Genomic DNA, 23,803 nt, shown 5'->3' on the forward strand with positions numbered 1-23,803 from the left:
CAGTCAGAAGGTGACATTTGAGCCAAGATTTAAATGAGGTGAGAGACTAAGTCATGAGGCTATTTGGAGAAAGAGCCTCCCTGGAAAAGTAAACCATGTGTGCAAAGGTCCTGAGGTAGAAACATGCCTGTTTTGTTCAAGGGTCAGCAAAGAGGCCCATATGGCTGGAACTGAGGGAGTGATGGCGAGAACAGTGCGAGAAGAATTCGAAGAGGTGGTGGCAGGGAGGGTGTGTGTGAGAGAGACAGAAGGGGGTGTACATCACATACAGGGCCTCAGAGGCCATGAGGCCAGGATGGGGACTTTGGCTTTTACTCAGGGAGACGGGGAACCGTTGTAGGATTTTAAGCAAAGGTGTGCCGCTGGCTTAGACTGTAATAGGATTGTTCTGCCTGTTGCTGAGGTGGGTTGTGGGGGGCAGTGTGGACACAGCTTTGGTAGCAGCCCAATGGGAGGCGATAGTGGCCTGCGGCCTGCTGGGCGTGATGGAGCTGATGAAACGCTGCTTCCTGGATTCTGGATTCATTTCGAGTCAGACCCAGTAGGGTTTGCCGCTAGATTAGATGTGGGATATGAGCGAGAGAGAGAGTGTGTGTTGTCAAGGGTAACCAAGGTTTCTGGCCTGAGAACCTGTTAAAGATGATATTGGCAGTAACTACGTAATGAAGACTGCAGGCTGAGCCAGTTGGGGAACCGGAGGTCAGTTTTTGTCATGATAAGTTTGAGCCTCCTGTTAGCCATGTAGACAGTCAAGGTTAGATGTCAGTTAGGCCGTTTGGGTATATGGGGAGAGGCTGGGCCTGGGGCTGTCAAGTTGTCAGCACGTAGATGATACTTACAGCCCTGACACTGGACGACGTCACCAAAGAGGTGAGACAGCATAGATGGAGAAGGGAAGAGGTACCAGGCAGGAGCCCTGGGCACGCCAGTGTTGAAGGAGAGGGAAAGGAGGACGCATTAACAAAGGAGACGGGGAGCAGCAGACAGTGGGGTAGGAGGGAAAGCAGAGGACATGGCATCCTGGAATCCACGGGAAGAACGGGTTTCCAGGAGGAGGGCGCGGTGTGCAGTGGCCACGCTAGTCTGCGTGAGACTTCTCGTTGGCCAGGACCGCTGCATCTTCTGCCGCCAGGATCCAACGCTCTGGCGCCCAAGCCCATCTTTGAATCTCATCCTTCCTTGCCTGCCTCATCAGCTCCTTCCCTTCCAAGTCCTGGCCTTTAGCCAGGCAGAGGGTCTCCTTCCCTTCCAGACTCCTGAACACGCGTGCTTGTTTTCTCCTTAGGTAAGTCACTCCTCTCTCAGCGCCTCTAATTCCTCATTTTGAAACATGTTACCTTGAGAATTAAAGGACAGGGGGGCTATAAATCACCTAGTACAGAGCCTGCACCCCAGCTGGTGGTTTAGTTATTCTCAGTTCGCTTCCTGTTAGATTGGCGTCTTGTGGGGTCTTCTCCAAGTCACCTTCACCCCTCCCTTTCCAAATCTGCCCCATCTTTTCATGTTTAGGCAAACCTTCATCTAAGAGGGTTTCCCTTGACTCTCTACCGGTCTCAGAACCCTTCTTGAGCATTGATGGCAGTGAGCTGGAAGGCATCGTCCCTCTGCTGCTCACCTGCACTCCTTTACCTGGCCTCGGAATGTGTCAGAACCACTGGGAGAAGACTTTCCTTAGTCTGCTGTGTGCTGTGCTTCTGCGTGGGGTACAGTCTCAGTCAGAGCCAGCGGTACTCCACTCTGTGACATGCTGAATGGACGACTGTGAAACCTGACAGATCTTCAGAAAGTGTTCCCATTGTATAAGTGGGAAAACAGAGTTTAAGGAACCTTATTCTGTAGTCTTTGGCGTCTTTTTCCTCATCTTGATTAATTCAAGTATTGTTCAGAAGAAGCCCCAGTTTGTTTGTGTTTTCAAGTCCAGAGGAGCTTTCCTTTTTCTTCACAGCAGATCTTTCCACACATTACTGCTTGTAGGTAGTTGAGAACTAGCACCTGGTTCTAAAATTAGGTTCTAGAGACTCAGTGCTGCTGTAGGGACATTTGCATTGTGGCATTTGCCTCCTTTAGTTCCTTTTCATTTGAGGCTTTAATTGCTAATAGGTCTCAGGAGATTGATTTTGACCAATCAATTTTCATCCAGATCCCAGGAGGCCCATAACCCAGCAAGCTCATCTAGACAGGCTTTCACTAGGCACGGTAGGTACCAAACTTGGTGTTCTCACTGTCCAAACTGGATGGGCTGGCCCTAAAATAACCTGTCATTCAGCATTCAAGGGACTGGAGGGACGTGTGGCAACACATTTCCCGTACCCTTTGGCCTGGAGTGTGTGCGTTTCTGCCAGGGCTTCATTCAGGGAGGAGTTGCCTCGCTTGACAGCGGGGCAAGCAGGACCTCGTTATGGGGTAAGGGCGGAGAATGGCAGCACTGCCGTTTTCTGGCTGTGTGACTCCAGGAAGATGCCATGACCTTTCTGGGCTTCCATTTCCTCAGCTGTAAACTTCTGATTTTATCAATACCATCACTGATTATTGTGAGGATTAAATTTGAAGTTCTGTACCTAGTATTTGGCTCATAGCAGACCTCCGTTTGCCATCACTACACCACTGCCACCTTGGTTCCAAATTGCATGCCAAGCCTGAGGAGGAACACAGCTCATTTTTTCATAGTTATTGAGCTGACTTGAAAGAGCCTATCTGTCTGAGTTTGGTGACTCCATTGTCTCGGAGAGAAAGTCTGAAATCTTGTTTCTCTACTGCTGACTCACCTTTTACTCTTTGAATTGGCCTTACCTGTTTCCCCTGGCTGTAAAGTGAACTTTAGTACTTACCCATGAGGACCTTTCCTTTTTAAAAGACTATTGGACAGGTGAGGAGAGGTGTTACTGGGTAGTGAGTGGAGTTATCATCTCTATTAAACCCTAAGCTTCGTGGGGCAGAGACACAATCCAGAACATGGCATAGAGTCAGGGAATATTTGTGGAATAAATCAACCTCTGCTCTTGAGACAGAACTGAAACAGCAAAACACTGGGATGATCAACGTTTGGCTTTTCTGTTCCAAATGAAGACACGTGGCCCCTTTTATTCACTTCCTCGCTTAGTCTTGCCTGTCCTTGAGCTAACCTGTGCCTCGGAGCAAGTTTCTGAACAGCTCTTCATCAGGCAAGGATTTAACAGTAACAATTTCAATACTGACGTTGGAAGCCATCAACACAGACTTTCTGGAATCGGTTTTCCCTGCCTGAGTATCCTTGATTTCAGAGATGGGTCTTGGCAGCTGGATCAGACCTTGCCGAGTGTCTCTCTCCCTTTTGCCTTTCCTGTAGCTTCTGCTCTGGCTGATCTCACAGTGCCAGTCGTCCCCCTTGTTAAGTCCCCGAGCGTGCAGTGCGACGTGCCAGTGCTGCGACGTGCCTCATCCGGCCGCAGAGCATGGGCTGCTCTAACTTGAGTCACTGTCCTGAGCCTAGAACAGGCCTTCCCCGGGCCGTTGGCTGCCATCTGGGCAATTGCTTGGCTTGTTGCTCCTTTCCTTCCTACTGAAAACCTAATGTTCGCTGGCCCTGGCTGCATTCTGAATTTTTCTCTTTTGTCCTCTTGGAAACGTCTTTTGTGCTCTGAGAATGATCATGCTCCATTTCCTCTTGTTTGGTACCCACGAAGAGCACTCATTGGTGAGGAAATGGGTTTGTCCTAGATTGTGAGATGTAGGAGGGACTTTGTCTGTCATTTACTAGACTGATTTTCGAACGGTCCCATGGGACTATGGGTTGGTCTGGAGGGCCCCTGGTGAGGGGGTTGGGAGTTGGGCATAGTGGACTGAGCCAGGCTCTAGGACCCCCACTCTTACAGCAACCAGAGCAGTTACACTTTTGTTTTAAGCGGTTTAAAAGCAAGGAGGGGCTTGAAAAGCCATTAATCTGAATTCTCTCGTTTGACAATTGGTAAAAGTGAAGCTCAGAGATGGAGGGATTTGCCCAGCATCACACAGCTGTTGGTAGTAAAGCTAGATTTCTTGGCAGCCATCTTGGCACTGATGCCTTGCCATGTTTGTTGAACGTTAACTGCAAAACCTTATGTTCTTGGTCTGCCCAGTCGTCAGTGTCTGGCACTCATCGGAGAATCTTGTCTTGATCTGTTATGGGCCCTTGGTTTTGTAGCTTCTCTGGGAACCTGTGTTTTCCTTCATTTTGTCAGCAAACATTTGGTGAGCTCCTGGAATGTGCCAGGCATAGTGCCAGTCACTGGGTTGACAGCATTAAACAGGACAAATCCCAAAGTAAGAGGCGTGAGAAGGGCTGTGGAAAAGTCCACGATAGTTGAGTCAGATGTCAGGAGGCCTCTGCCCTCTGGAGCCAGAGAAGGCTCCTCTGGTGCGGTGGTGTTTGACCTGAGAGAAAAGGATGAGCGTGGGAGTTTGGGGTAGATGCACCATTGTTTTCCAAACTGTATTATATTCATAAGAAAGGTGATGCAGGCACAGGATATACAATTCCCAAGACATAAAAAGGTGACTGATGAAAGTCAGTCTCTCGTCCATCCTTTGGTAATCCACCTTCCTTTCTGGAGGAAACCACTGTTAACTTTTCTAGTTTACCCTTTCAAGGACAGTTGATGTATTTGCAAACATGGGTATTTATGTTTTATTAATATTCATATTTTTATTTTTAATAGAAATGGTAGTAAACTACATATACTTGTACATCTTGCATTGTTCACTTCAGATCTTGGAGAGTGTTGCACCAGCACGTGTAGAACTGCCTCATTCTTTTACTTGGTTGTGTAGTATTCCATATGTCTGTAAGCTGTGCCCTAATTTTTTAAACAAGTCCTCTATGGAAGACAACTTAAGGTGTTTACAATATTTTGCTATTACAAAGGATGCTATATGAGTAACTATATGCATAGTTTTGTACGTTTATAATAAAATAAATTCTTAGAAGCAGAATTGCCGGGTCAAAGGCTAATTGCTATAGAAACTATAGCGATTTAGACTCATTAGCACCGTATGAAGGTATCTATTTTCCCACATCAGCACCAACATGCAGTGTTATTAGACTTTTATGTCTTTACCAAGCTGATGGATGGAATTTCATTGTAGTTTCAATTTCCATTTCTTTTATTATCAGCAAGCTTAAACCATGGCGCTTCATTTTCTATGAACAGGCCTTATCCTTTGTCATTGTCCTATTTGTAGTTTATGTGTTAAGGAAAATAGGCTTTTGTCTGTGATGTGATGCAAATTTCTTTGTGTGTGTTTATCATATGTCTTGTGTTTTTTTATGTTTTCATCCATGCAGAAAAACTTGACTTTTACATAATTGAATTCATAGATCTTTTAAGACTTAAATGATTTTATGTCAGCTCACAAAGGCTTTATTTCCTCTGGGTTATACAGTGTTCTATTTTTCTTCTCTAACGTTGGGGGGTTTTACATTGTTATTTTAAAAAATTAATGTTTGTACAATTTACATCAAGTAAAATGCTCAGCTCTTAAGTGTATAGTTTGGCCAGTGTCTGCATCAAGACACAGATCATATCTGTCACCCTTAGAGTTCTTTCGTGGCCCCTTCACGTCAGGCCTTCCCACCTAGAAGCATCCACTGATCTGATGTCCATCATTGTAGGTTGCTTTTGCCTATTTTATATAAATGGAACCACCCAATATTTACAGTGTTCACATTAACACTCGCTTTCATTCTCACATGATTCCATCAGAAGAAATACGTGCAATAAGTAGAGCAGCAGGTGGTGAAGTCCCCATTTTCAAGAGGGGAAGTTGAATTATAGAGACGAAGTGAACTGTAACCTTAGTTAGTTCAGCACTCTTTCCCTTACAGGTCATTAATTGTCATTAGCAACTTTGAGAACTAGAGAAAAGTTAAAATATAGTCAATACTTATTTTCTTAACATATTTTTATAGATTAAATTCATTTCATTAGCTTAAAACACAGAAAGGTATTCTTTATCTCTTGTTCATAAAATCACATTTAGATATGTGAAGAGTTTTGTTTTTCCTTAAACCTAACCCTAACTTCAGTGGCTGAAATCCCAAAGAAAACCATCCAGAGTCTTTCGCTGGGAACATATGAGTTCTTTCCCCTTCCCTTTTCTTCCTAGGACCTGTTTTCCACTCTTAGATTACGTTACATCTTTGTCCCTGGCCAGTATGCCAGTGATTCTCACCAGGGACGTCGTTATAATTCTAGAAAACCTAAGAGAAAACGACTTTATTTCAGGCTTTATTCCTAGTGGCAGGGGAAGCAGGTATGTTAATAGGATATAAAAAAAAAGTCAGATGAACAGGAACTGGACTGGGGTTGTGGCATCAGAGTCATCTTCCTCGGATGGGTGTGGGAAGGTAGACTTAAGGCAGGATCGCAGCAGGGCTCCTTGGAGACAAAAGCAGCCCTTCCTTCATTTGGACTATGCCATCCCCTTGAGCCATTCCTTGGCCTGTAAATGCTCAGTTGAGGGGTCTCCTTAGCAAAAGTGACTCATCACACTGGCCAGAACAGTTTCTGAACCAAAAATTCCCTCCAATTAAATTGCTTTTTAAATGTGCTCTGCGACTTCCAAAGATGGAATCCAGACCCTAAGCTTTTTCTTGCCTAAATTGGCTGCCTGCGTTCTGTTGTGGCTCATGTACACGATCGAATTCATCCAAGAACAAGGTCTTAGCCCCTTTGGCCTCCGTTAGTAGGATGGCGGTGTATGGGGACAGCTGAGCAAGGCCAGCACAGTCTTTCCTGCAGCTTCTACAAGTCTGAGCTCCTTTAGGACGGAACTGTACGTTTTTTTCCATTCCTGCAAAGAGAATGAAAAATCTCTCTTGCACTGACATCCAAGAGGCAGTGAAAGGACACAATAAAATAATCACCTTCAGTAGATCAACAGGGTGTAGGAGATTTTTCACAGTGAAGTGAGGTTTTTCTGATCTGTGCCCTGGGTGGGCTTTGCAAAAGCATTTTCACTTCTCCCCACCTCTCCTTCCTCCTCTAATTTCCTGTATGTGAAAGAATTTCAGAGGGATCTGATTTCTGCATCACCAGCCCCATCGGGCCCTCTGCAGAGGGATATGCAAAATAGATACTGCAGAGCAAAGAGGCAACCAGCGCCAGCCCACTGGTTGGCAGTTGAAGTTTGTGAGTACAGTTGCTTAGCACCTGTAAAAGGAAGCGTGTCATTGAAAGCCCAACGCTCTAGGGGTGTCAGCAGCTGTGATGTTTTGACCTGACTGACTCTACAGCTTTGTTGCTTGTTTTAATCCCCCAAATTTCCCACCTTTTTCTCCACCTGGTTGACTGCATACAACACAAATCTGTCAGCAGCAGGTTATGTTCTGGGAATTGAGGGCCCCCGGATAATTGTGTTGTGCCTGCAGATCAGGGGAAAGCCCCTGACACCCTCCTCTACTGGAGAAGGAAGAATTTCTGGGCAGTGCTGAAGTTAGTCATCTAAGGTAGTATTTGCTTTGTTCATTTTGATTTCCTTCTAGATTTAACATTGGCATTATTTGCATGTTACTTTCTGTGATTCTTTTGGCCTGTAATTTTTAACCCCTTTTGCCTTCATTGATCCCTCTTCTTAGACTAAACTTAACCTTGAGAAACAGTTTGGAATACCTCTGCTAGTTGTGCTCTCAAGCCTGTGACCTCTGAAGCCATGCAGCCCTTTACTGTGTGACAGACATCCTGTTATGTCTGTTTACCTGCTCGTTCTCAGAGCTCCAAAAAGAACCTCTAGGTTGGGGAGGTTTCTCTGGTAAAACGGCTTTATGTGCACTGAAAAGAAAACTGTGTTTAGTGTAAGTAAACTGCTGTAGGAAATAAATGCCAAATAGTTACATAACAGAGCTGTCAAAGAGCAGGCTGAGGCTCCCTGGGATTTTCAGTGGCCCCTTTTCATTTCTTTCAACAATATCAACTGAACACTGGCCAGCTGTGGCTCCCTGGGCCGGGCGTGAATGGGGAGGACAGATGGAGCTGTGGACCAGACCCATGTGGGTCCTCCCTTTGTGGATCTGTCCACAGCCCTGACTCCTGCTGCCTGGAGTGGCACTTAGCATCCCCATTGCAGGACTGGCATCGTCGTCTGTGCTTTCCTGTAGTTCCCATAGAAAAGTACCATCATCCCTTTTCAACCTTGCAAAGCAAAAGGAAAGTAGAATTCTGTCGTTTTCTTTATCCTATTTTATCAGCCAAGCCTTTGTTCCTTTATCCTAGGACCCACAAAGGACTTAAGGCAGCCCCAAGACGGTACATATTTGTTTTCCATTGATTACTGAAACAAAATCTATGGCTGTCTCAGTTGGAGAGCAGCCGCATTGCCATCCTGCCATAAATACAAGCTTAGTCTGGAAAAATACAGTTGGGCTGAAGAGAAGCTATGTTGGCTTTGTTTCCAGAGACTTTTGAAATGATTCTTAATCCCTCTTACCCCTCCCACCATCTCTCCCCCACATAGTAATGAATTGAAGGAAGATGTTCATGGGTTACATGTTTGCGTCTCTTCCATAGAGGCAACAGAAGGGACAAAGCGAGTGATTTTTCTCCAACTAAATGTCTGTTTTGGGGGTTGTGTAGTTTTCTTACCGTGTGAAACTACAGGTAAGACTGGAAGATGACAGTTGAAAGTCTCGAGGTGTTTTGGACTGAGTCCTTAGCCACTGCCAGGCTCTGTCCTCCCTCTCAGAAGGGGGAAGCAGAATTCCTTCATTAATAGAGTACAGATGCTGAGCTCAGACCTGAAATGGTCTCCCAGTCCAGCCACTTACAAGCCATGTGGTCTTGGGCAAGTTACTTATCCTACCTGGGCCTTAGTTTCCTCATCTGTAAAAATGGGGTTAAAAGCAGTTACCTTATTGGTAAGATTAAATGAGAATGTGTGTAAAACCCCTGACTTTGAGAGGGGCTCAGTCAATAATAGCTTCTTAATAAATGTTAGAACAATCCCAGAAGACTCTGCCATGTATCCAGGGCACTTGGCTCCGACAAAGCTTCTTTTATCTTTCATCTGTTGACCAAGAGGAACTATTGAGGTTACACAGTAGGTGCCGATAAATGCTTGTTAAATAAGTTCTCATTCAACAAGCCCGGGTACTTTCTTTGTCTTATTGCCTTTGAAGAGCATGTCACACTGTTTTACTCTAGGAGATGTCCTGAGAGGTGCTTTGAGAGCACTGTCCAGTTAGAATTGGGGAACACTGTAGGGTCTGCAGCGTATGGATGCCAGCCCTCTCTAGAGATGAATGATGCATATCCCTGTTAGAGAAGCTGGAAAAGCTGAGGGGAGAATGAATCTCCATAGCTTGACATTTAAACTTGACATTTTCCAAGCTCATTTGACTTTGTAGGGCAATGACAGTACCCTGGTGAGGCTGTGATGAGGCTCTAGTGAGTTCACCTGCGTGAGCCCTTAGACCAGTGCTGAGCAGAGTGGTCACGAAGGGGCTGCTGTCACCGTGATTGTGCGGTGCTTTCGAATCTGTGCACTCTTCCCGAGTATGGAGCCGTTCCCTTATCGATGGGCACTGAAGTTATCTCCAGTGGTGCATTGTTATGGACAGTGCTGCAGTAAAACCTTTACATCCTGTGCAGATATTTCTGTGGGCGAGATTCCTAGAAGTACAATTGTTAGGTCAAAGGGTATGCCCATTCAAAAATTTGATAGATCTTCAGAATTGCCTTCCAAAATTTGATCAGCCATTTATCTACTAGTCCATTTGCCCAGTGGAGAGATAAGAAGCTATCTTCCCGTGCCGCATGTGTGCTGGATCCCTCTCGCCTCCTCCTGTGCTCCACCACTGAAAATGGAATGGAACACAACGGAAAGTCACCCCTCTTTTCTGTCTTGCAGAGTCTGGCCACAGATAAAGGACCAAAATGACTGACTCAAAATATTTCACCACGACCAAGAAAGGTACTGTTTTGTTTCATTGTGGGGTCTTGGCCTACGTTTTCCCTGCCCACCCCTCGGCTTGCTCCTCACAGGGGGTGACCCGGGGCCTGGAAGGAGTCATGGGTATTACCCAGAGCATCTTTAACCCGGTGGCTCCAGAAAACTGAACTGTTGGTGGTGTAAGAAATTGACTGCTTCTTTTAGAACTCTAGAAGGGAAGAGCGTTAGCTCCTAGTGCAGAAAAAGAGCCCCTTTGTTCCCCATGGCTTCAAACTGTTAAATATGATGTGTTTTTCCCGTAGGACAGAGGGTACAGAGCGCTGTCTGCGGCCCCACAGCGATAATGTGTGTCTCGTCCTTATCCGAGGGCGCGTGTTTGATGTCGCTGAAGTCAGCGTTTATGTTCTGTTTTTCATTTGACATTATCATAAACGTTTCCCCACAGTTATGACCACTCAGTATTAGTTTACTGAGTCGCTGCACTGAAATTTGCTAAGCTCATCTTATATTGTTGCATATTGTGGTTGTTTCTGCTTTTCGGGAAACGGAGGCTGTTGTAGCAGCTGGCAGATATGCTTTGACCCTGTAAGCATCTTCTGACTGGCCCTTCCTTCCTCCCTGCTTCCTTCCAAGTGAGATTGGCACACGCCTGCTAACCAGATTAGAAGAGTCGTCGTTGGGTCAGCTGCCCCTTCTCAGGCATTTCATTTATTGGTCCAGCCAATTCTATAGAATACCTTCCATGTACAGTGGAGGAGACAGTCTCTAAACTGGCTTTGCTGGTGGTTAAGCAGAGAAGACAGTTTATTAAGTAGTAATCCCTCCCAGAGGCAGTGGGTGCCATGATAAGGGAAGTGTAGGAGGCTGTGGGAGAGGCCTGGGTGGACCTGGCTAGATAAAGGGGTGGGGCTGCAGAGGGGAACGGAGTGAGTGCCCTTGGTACATTCAGGGAAAGGAAAGCACTTCAGCACAAGTTACTCAAGAGTGTGATGGAAGGAAGGTTGGAGAGGTGCGGGGATCAGGGCCTGGAGAGCCAGGCCGGAGGGGATGAGCTTAGTGCTGAGTGTATTGGGGGGCAGTGCTGGGGTTTTGTGTGTTCTCTTTTGAGGGGAATGTCTGTAGAGAGATGCCTAGGTCCAAATCTGACATCAGTGACGGTTTTAAGCAAGTTCAGGTCCAAGGCAGATTCTAAAAAGAAGTGAAGGGGGTGAAGCTGAGGGAGGCCGGGAGGCTAGTACCACAGCTCTGATGAGAGATGCAGATGATGGTACCTGCCTCAGCTAGCGGGGAGGCAGTGGGGTAGGAGAATCAGATGCCTTGTGTGGGACTGAGAAGGGGAGACATTCAGATGCAGGCAGATCCCAGGTTCACCTTACCAGCCTTCTGGGGGCCAAGGGGACTCAGGCCTAGATTCTTCATTTGGCGGCCAGTTGTACTGTAACCAGCCAAAGGCTTCCAGCAAAGCAGGGGCAGCCCTGCAGTGGGGCCCAGGCTCAAAGCCATCATAGTCTGTTGGACTCTATAGCTGAGAGACATGACCCTCTCTGTCTCTTGGAGAAAAGCACGGGTTCCTTCAGCCCAACAGAGCCATGAATTTGAACTTCAAGGACTACAGATTCCTCTTGGCTCTGTTGAGCAATATCTTCACTGTGGCCTTGCCCCGGGCTGTGCTGTGTATTCTTAATTAACCTTGTTTGGAGTTCTTTGCTGAATACCACATTGTTCAGTCATGATAAAAACCTGCTAGTTTTCTTTTTCTCACTGTAAATTTGTCTAGAACTCCCTGTGCACTTACCCCCACGTGACAGTCTGCTTTACCCCCACCCCAAGTAACTTGGGAGGGAAGCCTAGGACTCTATTCTACAAAAGAGCTGGCCAAGGCAGCGGGTCTCATGGTAAATCAGTAATAGTGGCCACCCTTAGTGCAGGCGACTGAGTGCCAGACCTGAAATGAGAGGGTCACATCGGACTGTTAAATGGGAAAATCCAGTGCCCTGGTCAAGGTCGAGAGTACAGATGAGGAAATAGGTCCAGAGAAGCAAAGTGTGTGTCCTGGGTCAGCCTGAGCATACAGGCTTTGGAGCTGGCAGACCTGGTTTTGAGTCTTGGCCTACTTCCTACCAGCTGTGTTACTTGGGCAAGTTACTGAACTCTTTGCAGCCTCCATTTGCTCATCTATAAAATGGCAGGGAAATGGGGCAAAATGCAGAATTGTGAGGATGAAATGACAGAAAGCGGGGGAATAAGCTAGAGGGGTACTTGGCTTAGAGAAAGCTCAGGAAAGGCTGGCGGCTGCTGTTCTGAGGGTGGGAGGCCTGTCCCTCCAAAGTCTGCCCTCTTAACCTTTTTCTAGGTTCATCAGCGTCCTGACTATCTCTTCATGGCAGGGCCCCAGACAACCCTACTTCCTCATTTTCTTTTTCCAGATAAAGTTCCTAAAAACAGTTGATTACATGCTAGATCCCTCGTGGGGCAGCTGAATTCCCGTTTTCAGAGCTGAGCAACCTCTTGTGTCTCAGGAAGTGAAACCCTGAGTGAGCTGTTTTAACTAGAAGTTCTAGGAAAACAGGAAAAGCCAAGTGTGGGAATTGAGCAAATCCTACCCCCTCCCCTCAGACCTTAAGTCCCCAGATTCCATCACACACCGCCCTGAGGGCTTTGGGTAAGGGTGGCTGAGGAGGACTTTGCTTCCCTCTGTGTGTTTTCAGCCATCTGGCTGAGCAGGACCTGCCTTCTTGCTTTTTGTCTCTCTCAGAACATCTGTAGCTTCCACTGTTCTTCTCAATACAGTGTGATCTCCAGACTTTCATCTTGATAATTCCTCTCCTAGCAGGTGTTTCTCTCTGCTGCCTGTTCCACCTGAGACCGGGGGCCTAAAGCTGCCCTCAGCCAGCACCATGGAGTGTCTTACGTGCTTCCCTCCCACTCTGGGGGAAGTTGGGGACTGGGAATCTCCCTCTGGCAGGGTGGGGATAGACCACTCCTTTTTTGCCTGCCTCCTTTTTTTAGGGGAGATCTTCGAGCTGAAGGCAGAGCTCAACAGTGACAAGAAGGAGAAGAAGAAGGAGGCGGTGAAGAAAGTGATCGCATCGATGACCGTGGGCAAAGATGTCAGGTGTGCAGGAGGAGGCCGCGTGGCATCTCCTTTAGGGTCTCTCTAGGCACCCAGGTCTCCCTTCATCCAGCTCCCTCCCAAACTTCCTTTCCAACCAGAAGGCTTTATTTGCACCAGGGGCACGAGCTCAAGTGCGAATGGGGTCAGGCAGTAATGGAGTGAGTGAGTGAACTAGGTCAAAAAGGCCACATGCGGGGAAGTGGACATGGCATGAACCCTGTCAGAAACTCCAGAGGATCGCTGCCTGTTGGGGAAAATGAACCCAGTGTGGCCAGGTCTTCTGGTTTTTTAAAAAGAATGAGAAGTTGGATTTTTCATTTTCAATCTCCCTATTTTAGATTACCAGATGGTATTAAAGAAATGAACAGTGCGCACGGAAAACATACCTGCATGTTGGATTTGTCCAGCTTGACACTAACTGGCAGCCTCTGGTTTGCGTCTGATTGCTGGGGCAGATCACGTGTAGAATTGCTGCCCCACCTTTGCTCGTGCTTTTCTCCTTCCTGGAATGTCCCTTTCCCCTTTTTCATTTACGCAGCTTTTCCTTCCATTTTGAAAACCCACTCAAGGTCTCCTGCTGCATCCCTTCAGCATCCCAGCCCACTGCCTTGAACACACAGCGTTTGCTCTATGTTCCTATCACCTGGTACTAATTCTAGACTATTCTCCTCATGTGTGTATTTGTGTTTACTTGCCCACCACATTGTAAAGTCCCCAAGGGCAGGGAGTGGGTTTTACAACAACCTAGCACTTGCACAGTGTTTGAGAATCTGCAGAACAGTTGCAGATGTTTTCCCAGCAGTTCCTTACAATTCCTGTATGGTAGGTAATGATATTTTTACTTTCAAAGAAACCAAATAAAGAAGAAGTACAATGACTCCCCAATAGTCACATGGTTAATGGCAGAACTAGGACTCACGCCCAGCTCTTCTGAAATCCAAATCCGGGTGGCTTTTGCCCGTTCTCTCTCCTCTGTGCCCTCATGGTGCCCAGCACCTGCTTCCTAGGCCTGGGTGCTGACGTGGGGCAGCTCCTCATCCGGGTCCCACAGCAGGAGCCCACTGCTCCAGGCTTCTCCGTGGACTGCCCTGTCCCATTGCCGCCCTCGGGGAGCAAGGATCCTGATAGCACTGCAGGGGAGGGACCTGCTGAAGACAGAGTGGCAAAGGGATCAGGCGTCTGCCGGAAAACAGGGCCGCCTTCCAAGTCAGGTTCCTTCTGGGACAAAGCCAATCTCCTTCAAGTAGGACACCACTGTCACCTCCGCACAGAGAAAGCCTCTTTGTTCTTCATCTCACATGAGCTTGTTGTGCTGACGTGACGGCCCAAAAGAGCAAGCTGGGCTCATCAGCTGTGCCTCCTCTCCCCCGCACCCCTCGCCCCACCCCACCCCCGCTTTCTTCCTCGCGTGTCATCTTTCATCTTCCAAGGTGATCTGTCACTTTTAGCACTGACTGGTCTCCTACCTGTTGAGGCTCAGGAAGTTCCCTTTGACCTCTTAAGTCTCTGTTACCGTGTTCTTACCCATAAAATCACAAGACTGCAGAGGGGAGGGGAGGATTCCAGAGACAGAAAATTGATGTCTAACCATATTTCTCATCTCAAGGGGCCTGTGACTCCGGGACTGTGGGTACCACGTTGGGGACGGTTCTACCCAGAATAACAGCCATCCTGAGCGTGGGCTTTGGAGTCAGACCTGGCTCTTCAGGCAGCTTATTTGACATTTAGGAGCCTCATATTATCTTCTATAAAATGGGGATAATCCCCTGGCTTCTTGGGGCTTTTAAATGAGATCAGGTACATACCTGCAGCCCGTAGTGCCAAGCCTGGCGTATAGCACATGCTCTGTACACGCTGGGCTGAATTTTAGGGGCGTCTGAGCTGGCCTTTGTGGTGAAAGCAGCATAGCTCTTCCCTGCTTCCCTACAACCCTCCAGAACCAACAGCCCAATATAAGGGCCACGTTAAGTATTAGGGAAGCAAAAACAGTCATTTTCATTTATTTACCACCTCCCAGATGTCAAGTATATTGTCTTCTTTAATTACACAGGGCCCCTGTGAAATGGGGTTTTGTTGCACCTGTCTTGCAAATGAGGCACAGACTCGTGGGCTGGAGGGGGAGATGAAGGAATTTTCCCAACTTCATACAGTAACAAGAGACAGAGCTGGGTTTGAGCCAGGTCTCATGGGCTCCAGAGCTCATGTTTGAACCCTGGGAAAGAACAGAGGAGTCACTTTGCTTTTAAAATCACCCTTTGGAATTCCATTTCTACCATGGTAACAGAGTATAGCTGATGCCCTCCCTTTTACTGGCCAGTCCTGTTATCTTTCTCCTTCCCTCCTATCCACTGTCTCCCTACATCTCCCCGCCCCATTAGCTGCCTGAAAAATCTTCCTCTTTCTTTGGCCTTCCCCACACTGATGCCATGTTGACCTTCTAGTGCCCTCTTCCCCGACGTGGTAAACTGTATGCAGACAGACAACCTGGAACTGAAGAAGCTGGTGTACCTCTACTTGATGAACTATGCCAAGAGCCAGCCCGACATGGCCATCATGGCCGTCAACACTTTTGTGAAGGTGAGTGGGAGCTTGGTGGGAGGAGCGCACTGCCCCGTCTCCCCCTCGAGCTCCTGGGGTGAAGCACTGTGGCTCTGGGTAGAAACACTCAGGCTCCTTTCCAGGCCTTCTCACTCCCAGCCTAAGGGATTCATCTTCCAAGAAAGGCCTCCCGCTTTCCAAACAATCAGATGCTATAGACCCTGCTAACTCATTCCATGTGAAGTCACACAAGCCCTGTTGATCCCCGAGTTCCCCTGGGGTCAGCCATTGCCTGCATCCTTTGCCAGGGCAGGATCAGCAAGCGTCTAAGAGCTTCTGTGTTCCCCTTCTAGACTTTGCTTCTTTCTGCATTTTCTGTCCTCCAGATTGAGGAACAAATGGGGACTAGAATTGTCAGCTCTGTGCACCTTTAGAACCTTAGCTCCCGACCCCTGTTTGTGCTCAGATATGGGCAGATGAAGGGTTCTGTGGCCCAATGGAAAGATTCAGGATTGTGGTGCTGGATGGATGTGGGTTAACTCAGCTCCACTCTGTGACTGGGTGAGCTCCCAGCCTTCCTGAGAGCCTCAGCTTCCTCACCTGTAAAATAGGAAGGGTATTGTAGGTCTGCTGTGAGGATCAGAGGTGACCAAGCCCAAAGGCCCAGCACAGTGTCTGGCATATGCTAGGTGCCCATACATGGTACTTTTGATGCTGTTGGCCGCAGTTGGGAGATTCCCACAGCAGCCATCTGGTGTTGCTCAGCCCACCCCTGCCCCTGGCCAATGGCTGGTTCCCCTCAGGACTGTGAGGACCCCAACCCCCTGATCCGGGCCCTGGCTGTGCGGACCATGGGCTGCATCCGCGTTGACAAGATCACAGAGTACCTGTGTGAGCCACTCCGGAAGTGCCTGAAGGATGAGGACCCATATGTGCGCAAGACAGCAGCTGTGTGCGTGGCCAAGCTGCATGACATCAACGCCCAGCTGGTAGAGGACCAGGGCTTCTTGGACACCCTTAAAGATCTCATCTCCGATTCTAACCCCATGGTAAGCTGCTGCCACCCACCATGCCACCTCTACCACCTCATGGGTTACTTGGGAAGACCGTGGCTTGACCCTCCACCAGATAGTCCCCAGCTCCTGGAAGCCAGAGCCTGGCTGGGTGTGCTAATGGTTCTCGTGTCTGCAGTGGTTCAGGCACCACCTTTGGGGGGAGCTAGACCTGGATTCTGTTCTTTGCGCCCTCTCTAACAAGCTGTGTGACTTTGGGCAAGCTGCCTAACCTTCAGAGTCCTTTTTCCTTCATCCGTAAGATGGATCTAATCCTACATGGTTGGCAAAAGCACTGTGAGGTTTAAGCTGTGAAGGCAATGTGCCTGGTATGGCCTGGCACACAGTAGGGGTGCAACCAAAACTAAGGCCCTCCTTCCAGTCCCTGTCATTGTCACTGTCTTCTCACCAAGACCGTCGCTAAGCTCTGAATGTGAGGTGCTTTTCCCTTTCCCCACATCTTTGCAGGGTTTAGAGATCCCCCTGGAAGGAGCACAGGCTGGAGGATAGGGCACCAGGTTGTAGCTGGGAGGGGAACTCGTCTCCTCACACACAGCAGTTTGGAGGACAGATCGACCAGCCCTGTTCAAATGGAATGCACAAACCCCTGGGTCCAGCCATCCCTCTGTCCTACGAAAACACTGACCACACACAGGCGCAGAGTGGCCGGTATGGGGATGGCCATGGGAGCACCGGCATAGGGAGAAGTTGAAAACCACGCAGAGCACACGTAAAAACAGCCGCTCTGGTGGAAATGGGTTGAGAGCCTAGAGCTTCACCTGCAAGCCCCTCTGTACTCCAGCCCCCATCTGCTCCCAGCAACCCCAAAGGGCTCTACAGGAATCACAGATCTCAGAAGCACTGTTGACAGCCCCTGAAGTGAGCTGTTGTAACTGGTAGGTGGGGCTGTGTCTTAGGTAGCTGGTAATGCTTTCTGTTGCCAGGCACCTGGAGCTAGATCTTTCCCCTCTTTTTCTTTAATGGCAGGTGCGCTTATTTAGTTCCAGTTTACAGAGGAGTCAGTAGGGTGAGTGCTTAGAGTGGGTTTCTGTGCTCCAGACCCTGCCCATCGGGTCATATTTTTTTCAGGATATTCAACTTCTGACCAGCCAGCATCATTAGCCCCACTGCCCTCTGGCCTGTGAGCAGTGCCCCCAGCCTCTGCCCCTTCCACCCTCTCAACCAGGTGGTGGCAAACGCAGTAGCTGCACTCTCCGAGATCGCTGAGTCTCACCCCAGCAGCAACCTCCTCGACCTGAACCCTCAGTCCATTAACAAGCTACTGACAGCCCTGAATGAGTGTACCGAATGGGGCCAGATCTTCATCCTGGACTGCCTGGCCAACTACACGCCCAAGGATGACCGGGAGGCCCAGAGGTGAGCACGCTGCCCCTTGCTTGCAGCCCAGCCAGAGCTGGCCTCAGGGGGTCTCTAACCGTGAGCTGGGCCTCAGGCCTCCAGTGGGCTCCTTCCCAGGCCCTTGTCCCACAGACCGTCCTCAGACACACCTCAAGGGAGGCCAGAGCCAGGCTGTTAATGCTGTTGCTTCAGGCAGTCAGCTCACTGCTCACTGGGGACAGAGACAGAAGCCAGGGCCTGACCTGGGAGCTAGCGGAGATCCCGGTCACCTCAGGCTGAGGGAGGGAGGTGGATAGCATCGGCGCCTCCTGTCGTGGAAGTCTCACTGGGTGGGTGCCTGGCGCTCTGCCGGTCCTTCCTATGCACGTGCTAATCTTTAAAAGCAGCTCTGTGAAGATGCTTTCCTCGTTGTCCCCGTTTCACAGGAAAGGAAACTCCAGCTCAGAGAAGTGGAGGAAATCGTGCAGGTCACCCAGCTGGGACTTCCTGACTTAGTCCTAACCAACGTGGTAGCCTGCCCCTTTGAACACGGTCGCAGTGAAGGAAGGGAAGGGGCTGCCATTTATCACGTGTTGGCTACATGCCAGGCACTGCTGCTGCTTTCCACGCATTGTCCCATTTAAGCCCCGGCAACCCTGTGCGGTCGGCATCATTATCTCCATTTTCTAGACGTGGAAACTGAGCTTCAGAGGGATTTTCTCACCTCTTGGGGTCAGTTTGCAGGCTGTAGAACCAGAAAGAAGGTCTCCCACATACAGAAGACATGCTGTCTTGATAACTAAAAACAGCTGTTTCCCCTTATCTGTCTTCTCTTCGCCCCCTGGGAACGGCCTCCAGCATCTGTGAGCGGGTCACCCCCAGGCTCTCGCACGCCAACTCCGCGGTGGTGCTGTCTGCTGTGAAGGTGCTCATGAAGTTCATGGAGATGCTGTCCAAGGACCTGGACTACTACGGCACGCTGCTCAAGAAGCTGGCCCCGCCCCTCGTCACGCTGCTGTCGGCGGAGCCCGAGCTGCAGTACGTGGCGCTGCGCAACATCAACCTCATCGTGCAGAAAAGGTACCGGGCCGCCACACGCGTGCTGCTGGGCAACTTAGTGTCACATGCCGGAAGTCTCAGCTTAATCTAGGGCTGCTTAGCCAAGGGCAGCTTTGTCCCCCAGGGGACACTTAGCAATGTCTGCAGACAGTTTGGGTTGTAACATCTGGGGGTGCTGCTGGCATCTAGTGGGATGCTGCATAACATCGTACAGTCGCAGGACAGCCCCCCACAGAGAACCGTTGCATCCAAAATGTCAGCACTGCTGAGGTGGCGAAGTCCTGGTTTAGCCTAACCAGGTGGAGAATCAGGAAAAAGCTAGCATGGAGCTTCTTCACCACAGACAGTGGATGGCTCCACAATCCAGGGCTCTCCAGAAATGGCTTGTAAGATTTTGTCTGTGTGCATGCATTTTCCCTGGGAACAGAGTCTGTAGCTCTGGTCCAATTTCCTGAGGTCGGAGGACTGCAGGTGGTGAGACGCTGTGGACTCTGCATCAGCCTGGGGGCCAGGGGTGGGGTACGTCAGAGTGGCTCTGAATGCTGCCCGGCTTGGTTCCATCCTCCCCAGGAGAACAATTGTGGCCATGAGCCACTGCTCCTAAGGGAAGGTGCCTGCTGCCCTGGGTGGGTGGGCTGAAAAGCAGTTAGCAGTGCAGGTCCAAGGGACCCAAAGCAGGAGGCATTCTCTGGAACCATCCAGTGACAGAGCCCAGCATCTCTGCAGAACGGAGCTGGACTCGCGCGTGCTCCCGGCCTTTTTGGTCACCTAGCTTGGTTAGCAATGAACTCACCAGCATCTGTGAGTTCCAGCAGCCCCGTTGGTGGGACCGGGGCTACACAGAGAAAAGGGCCTCGTAGACATTCTCTCTTGGAAGATGCTCCTTGTCATCGTAACATCAGTCTGGTTCTTAGGACACTCTTGGGGGCCCAGAGATATCAGTGGAATGAGGACATTTGTGAAGGTTTGGAATTAAATGTGGGAAAGCTCTCTGAGTGCCTGGACAAAGGGGTGACAGGGATTCGCAGCTGCAGGGCGGGATTAGGAAGGTGTGGTGACGTGGATCACGACGGGCTCCCTGGCCTATATTTAACACGGCAAATCGCTTAAGAAGTCGACTGTGTTGCCAAGGTACCACCTGGCCCAGTCCTGACATGTGGTTGGGCAGCTTTTGCCACGTCCTGATTGCAGAAATCACTTCTTGCTGCTGCCCCCCAGCTCAGGATCCTGCCTCCCCCATAGGCACGACAGAGGCTCCTTGCTTTGTCAGGACCTCTCTGCAGCTTGCACAGCAGCACGGAGTACCCAGGCTCCCTCCTTCCTCTCTGCTGTGTCTTCTCCCTTCCTCACCGTCTGTCCTCATTCCTTTTCCTTCCTCCTCTGTTCTGGAAAGGGCATCAGAGTAGGAGTTGGCGTGTTGATTCTCATCTTGCCTCCCGTCCTTATTTGCACTAGATGTGTGACCTGGTACAAGCCTCTCCACCTTTTAGCCTTTCTCATCTAAGGAAAAATGATGTGGGTGGTGCCAGTTGAAGAAGGAGCAGTGCCACTGCTGATCGCTCCTGTGTGGCCAGCGCCTTCTCTGAGGCAGGCACCGATCATGCTAGATGCATCACGTGTAACTTATAACAGCCCCGTCATGTCCCCAGGACCACCCCACATTCATTTGCTCCCTAGGACTCATGGGAGTCAGCATGTATTGTCCTCACAGCTAAGATTTATTATCAAAAGTAGTGAGGATACACAGCTGAATCCTAAGGAAGGATGACACAGGTGGAGTCTGGAGGAATCCACGTGCCGGCTTCCTTATACGCCCTCCCATCCATGGGGGTGGGGGTCACACAGAGCACACTCCTCCCTCAGCAATAAAATGTGTAACTCTGCCTGGGAGTGCCTATTTGATACTCATGTGGGCACCCTCTGCCTGGCACCCACCAAAAAGCCAGTGTTTAGCATAGACCATATTGTTTCTGCAGTCTAGGCGCAGTTAACCGCCTTTATCATTTAGGGAATGGTGAGACGACTCCCGAAAGCTGAGTTCCCAGACTCCAGACCTTTCTAAGACTAGAGACTCAGGCTTGCAGTGGTAATGCTTTCTGGCTCAGTGGCATGCCCATTGCATAGGTGAGGAAGTAGAGGCCTCAGTCGCACGCTGGGATTGGAACCAAGGCCAAGCCTGTCGCCTAGTGCCTGCTGCCTCTCTAATGGGAAACCTCTTGCTCATGTTCCCTCTTCCCTTCCTGGGATGTGGTTAGACTCACAATGGCCAGTCAGTGGGCCTCCTGCCCAGGAGTGGGCAGCCATGGTGGTGACGGCCTTCACGGGTGTCAGCCTCCACCTCAGACCCCAGAAGTGCCCCAGCAAATGTGGAAGGGGTTTTCGCACAGGGCTGATGACTTGCTTTTTGCTCTTTGGGCAACCCTGCCCTACCACCAGGCCTGAGATCCTCAAGCACGAGATGAAGGTCTTCTTCGTGAAGTACAACGACCCCATCTATGTGAAGCTGGAGAAGCTGGACATCATGATTCGCCTGGCCTCCCAGGCCAACATTGCCCAGGTCGGCAGGAGGCAGTGGCCAGGGGCCCGGGCCTCGGGGTGGGCCTCCGGGCAGGCTGCTGACCCTCACTGTTAACACTTCATCTCATGGAGTGTACTTAGCCTGGGGCACAGGCTCTGTAAGCACGCACGTAACAAGCATTAAGTGATAAAGAATCTGTTCTCCCTGTTACTACTTACTCATCCATTGAAAAGTGGTGGTTAGGTGGATATGTTAGCAAGATCAACCTAAACAGGGTTGTCCAGTACTGCCCACTAGTCCTTCCCTGCTGTCCCCTTGGGGCACCTGACAGTTGTCTCCCTTAGGCCTTCCACCTCTAGCAAGAGGCAGAATCCTGTTCTTCTAGGAGTCTGTGCATCCCCACTGCTTGGGTGTTCCAGGAGGTTGCCCCACCAGATCCCTCCAACCCCATCTTCTCTGTTTGGGCCACAGGTCTTGGCAGAGCTTAAAGAGTACGCGACAGAGGTGGATGTGGACTTTGTACGGAAGGCTGTGCGAGCCATTGGCCGCTGTGCCATCAAGGTGGAGGTGAGGCTCTGGGATTCTGTCCTCACCTGGGGAGTGGGAGGGGAAGAAAGCAGAAACCAGGAAACCAGTCTGATGGGAGCAGAATCTGCCATCTGCTCATGGTCCGGGAATGCAGGAGGGTCATCACCAGAGCCCCCAAGGCACCCATTGTGCAGATTTGGTTGGGTTCCTTCTTACTCTGTAATCTCCGTTAAGCCTTTGAGTTGTTGCAGATGAAATGAACCTATTATAATCACAGGTTCTCCTGAAGCATTAGCTAAGAGAACAGGGCAGCCCCAGCTGGTGGTTGCCCTGGTAGACTTAGCTTTCAATTCATGGCGCTTTGGGGCAGGGGCTCTGCCTGTCAAACGTTCTGGCAAGTATGATTCAGCTGTCCATGCACGTCTTGCTCCAGCTCCCGAGGACTAGCCAGACGCCCGTGTCCTGGCATTTCTTCCCTCCCATTCTCTTCCTATGGAGATGTTCCTTGCCCACTGAGTTGAATTTCCTTAAATGGGTCCACTGGGGGCTAGAGAATCCTGGGACAGCTGGTCAGCACAGCGCCTTGGGACATTTTCCCCTGGCACCTGTGATGGCATCCTGAGAAATTTCTCCTACAAGGGCATTAGTGCAGCATGTTGGAATTGGGGGGTGGGGAGTGTCTAAGCAGAGCTTTTCTAAGTTTTTAGTCATGGGAGACCATTTGGGGAAATAAGTGGAAGTGAGGTAGCATCAGGCTGCCCTCAGGGCTTGGCCTGGAGGAGCTCCGAGGACTCCCCACTCGCAGGAGCTCCCCTGGCCTTCTCCTCAGTCTAATTCTATCTGCCTCTGTCCCTGCCATCCCAGGGCCGTCATTTTGTACCCATTCTACCCCGTTATCTGGGGACAGTGTTCTGTTCTCCTGCCGTGACAAGGAACAAGATGTGACTGAGCCCTTGGCCCAGGCACAGTCAGCAGGGCGCTGTCGGAGGTGGGTGCAGGGGCCGTATCCGCAATCTCCTCTCCCCACAGCAATCTGCAGAGCGCTGTGTGAGCACGCTGCTTGATCTCATCCAGACCAAGGTCAACTACGTGGTTCAGGAAGCCATCGTGGTCATCAAGGACATCTTCCGCAAGTACCCCAACAAGTAGGTGCCCGCCCCTCCCAGTGTGGGTGATGCGGCTCTGCTGGGCTCGGGGGCGTGGGGAGGAAAAGCGAGGAGGAGCCTTTCCTCTCTCCTTACTTCTCTGCCACAAACAGCATTCTCAAAAGAAACGCTTTGTTTTTTCTTACTGCTCCTGAGCTGCCCCTCCCCTCCTCTGCTCCCCAGAGCAAAAGAAGAACTAAAATGTAACAGATAAAACTCAAATCCCATTGCTCACCACCCTCTCCATTCCGGGCATCTGCCTGTCTTTCCTGGCCCCTGCTGGGCCTCCCGAGTTGCCCCGGCTCCTTCAGTGCTCACATGTCGGCTGTGTGCTGGTCTCCAGGTATGAGAGCGTGATTGCCACACTATGCGAGAACCTGGACTCCCTGGATGAGCCCGAGGCGCGGGCTGCCATGATCTGGATTGTGGGCGAGTACGCCGAGCGGATTGACAATGCCGATGAGCTGCTCGAGAGTTTCCTGGAGGGCTTCCATGATGAGAGCACCCAGGTGAGCTGTCGAGTGGGCCGGCTCAGGCCAGGGTGTGGGTCATCACCACTGTGGTCCATCCTGCTCTGAACCTCTCCCCTCAGCCAGCAGGCCGCAGGGCC

At 50.0% G+C, this 23,803-nt stretch overlaps 1 protein-coding gene across 8 annotated transcripts in view; it reads left to right on the plus strand.

Annotated features, from left to right (window-relative positions):
* Positions 1 to 23,803, plus strand: part of AP1B1 (adaptor related protein complex 1 subunit beta 1) — a 48,530-nt gene that overhangs the window by 5,720 nt on the left and 19,007 nt on the right. For 6 of the 8 annotated variants that reach the window (XR_016022380.1, XM_019743076.3, XM_074321856.2 and 3 more), the window contains 10 exons: positions 9,859 to 9,921; positions 12,910 to 13,015; positions 15,457 to 15,592; positions 16,357 to 16,602; positions 17,792 to 17,982; positions 18,802 to 19,023; positions 21,439 to 21,559; positions 21,992 to 22,087; positions 23,078 to 23,193; positions 23,537 to 23,702. Coding sequence is in view for 7 of the 8 variants with exons in the window: in XM_019743076.3 (XP_019598635.1) it covers positions 9,885 to 9,921; positions 12,910 to 13,015; positions 15,457 to 15,592; positions 16,357 to 16,602; positions 17,792 to 17,982; positions 18,802 to 19,023; positions 21,439 to 21,559; positions 21,992 to 22,087; positions 23,078 to 23,193; positions 23,537 to 23,702 (1,437 nt within the window). In the remaining variant the exon portion in view is untranslated. Of the gene's footprint in view, positions 1 to 7,204; positions 7,463 to 9,858; positions 9,922 to 12,909; positions 13,016 to 15,456; positions 15,593 to 16,356; positions 16,603 to 17,791; positions 17,983 to 18,801; positions 19,024 to 21,438; positions 21,560 to 21,991; positions 22,088 to 23,077; positions 23,194 to 23,536; positions 23,703 to 23,803 lie in introns of those variants that run through there. The other 2 variants (XM_074321857.2, XM_074321854.2) reach the window with 2 other exon arrangements.

This window comes from Rhinolophus sinicus, chromosome 9 (genome assembly GCF_057876585.1).
Source record: "Rhinolophus sinicus isolate RSI-liver-muscle chromosome 9, RSI-T2T, whole genome shotgun sequence".
Classification (NCBI taxonomy): domain Eukaryota; kingdom Metazoa; phylum Chordata; class Mammalia; order Chiroptera; family Rhinolophidae; genus Rhinolophus; species Rhinolophus sinicus.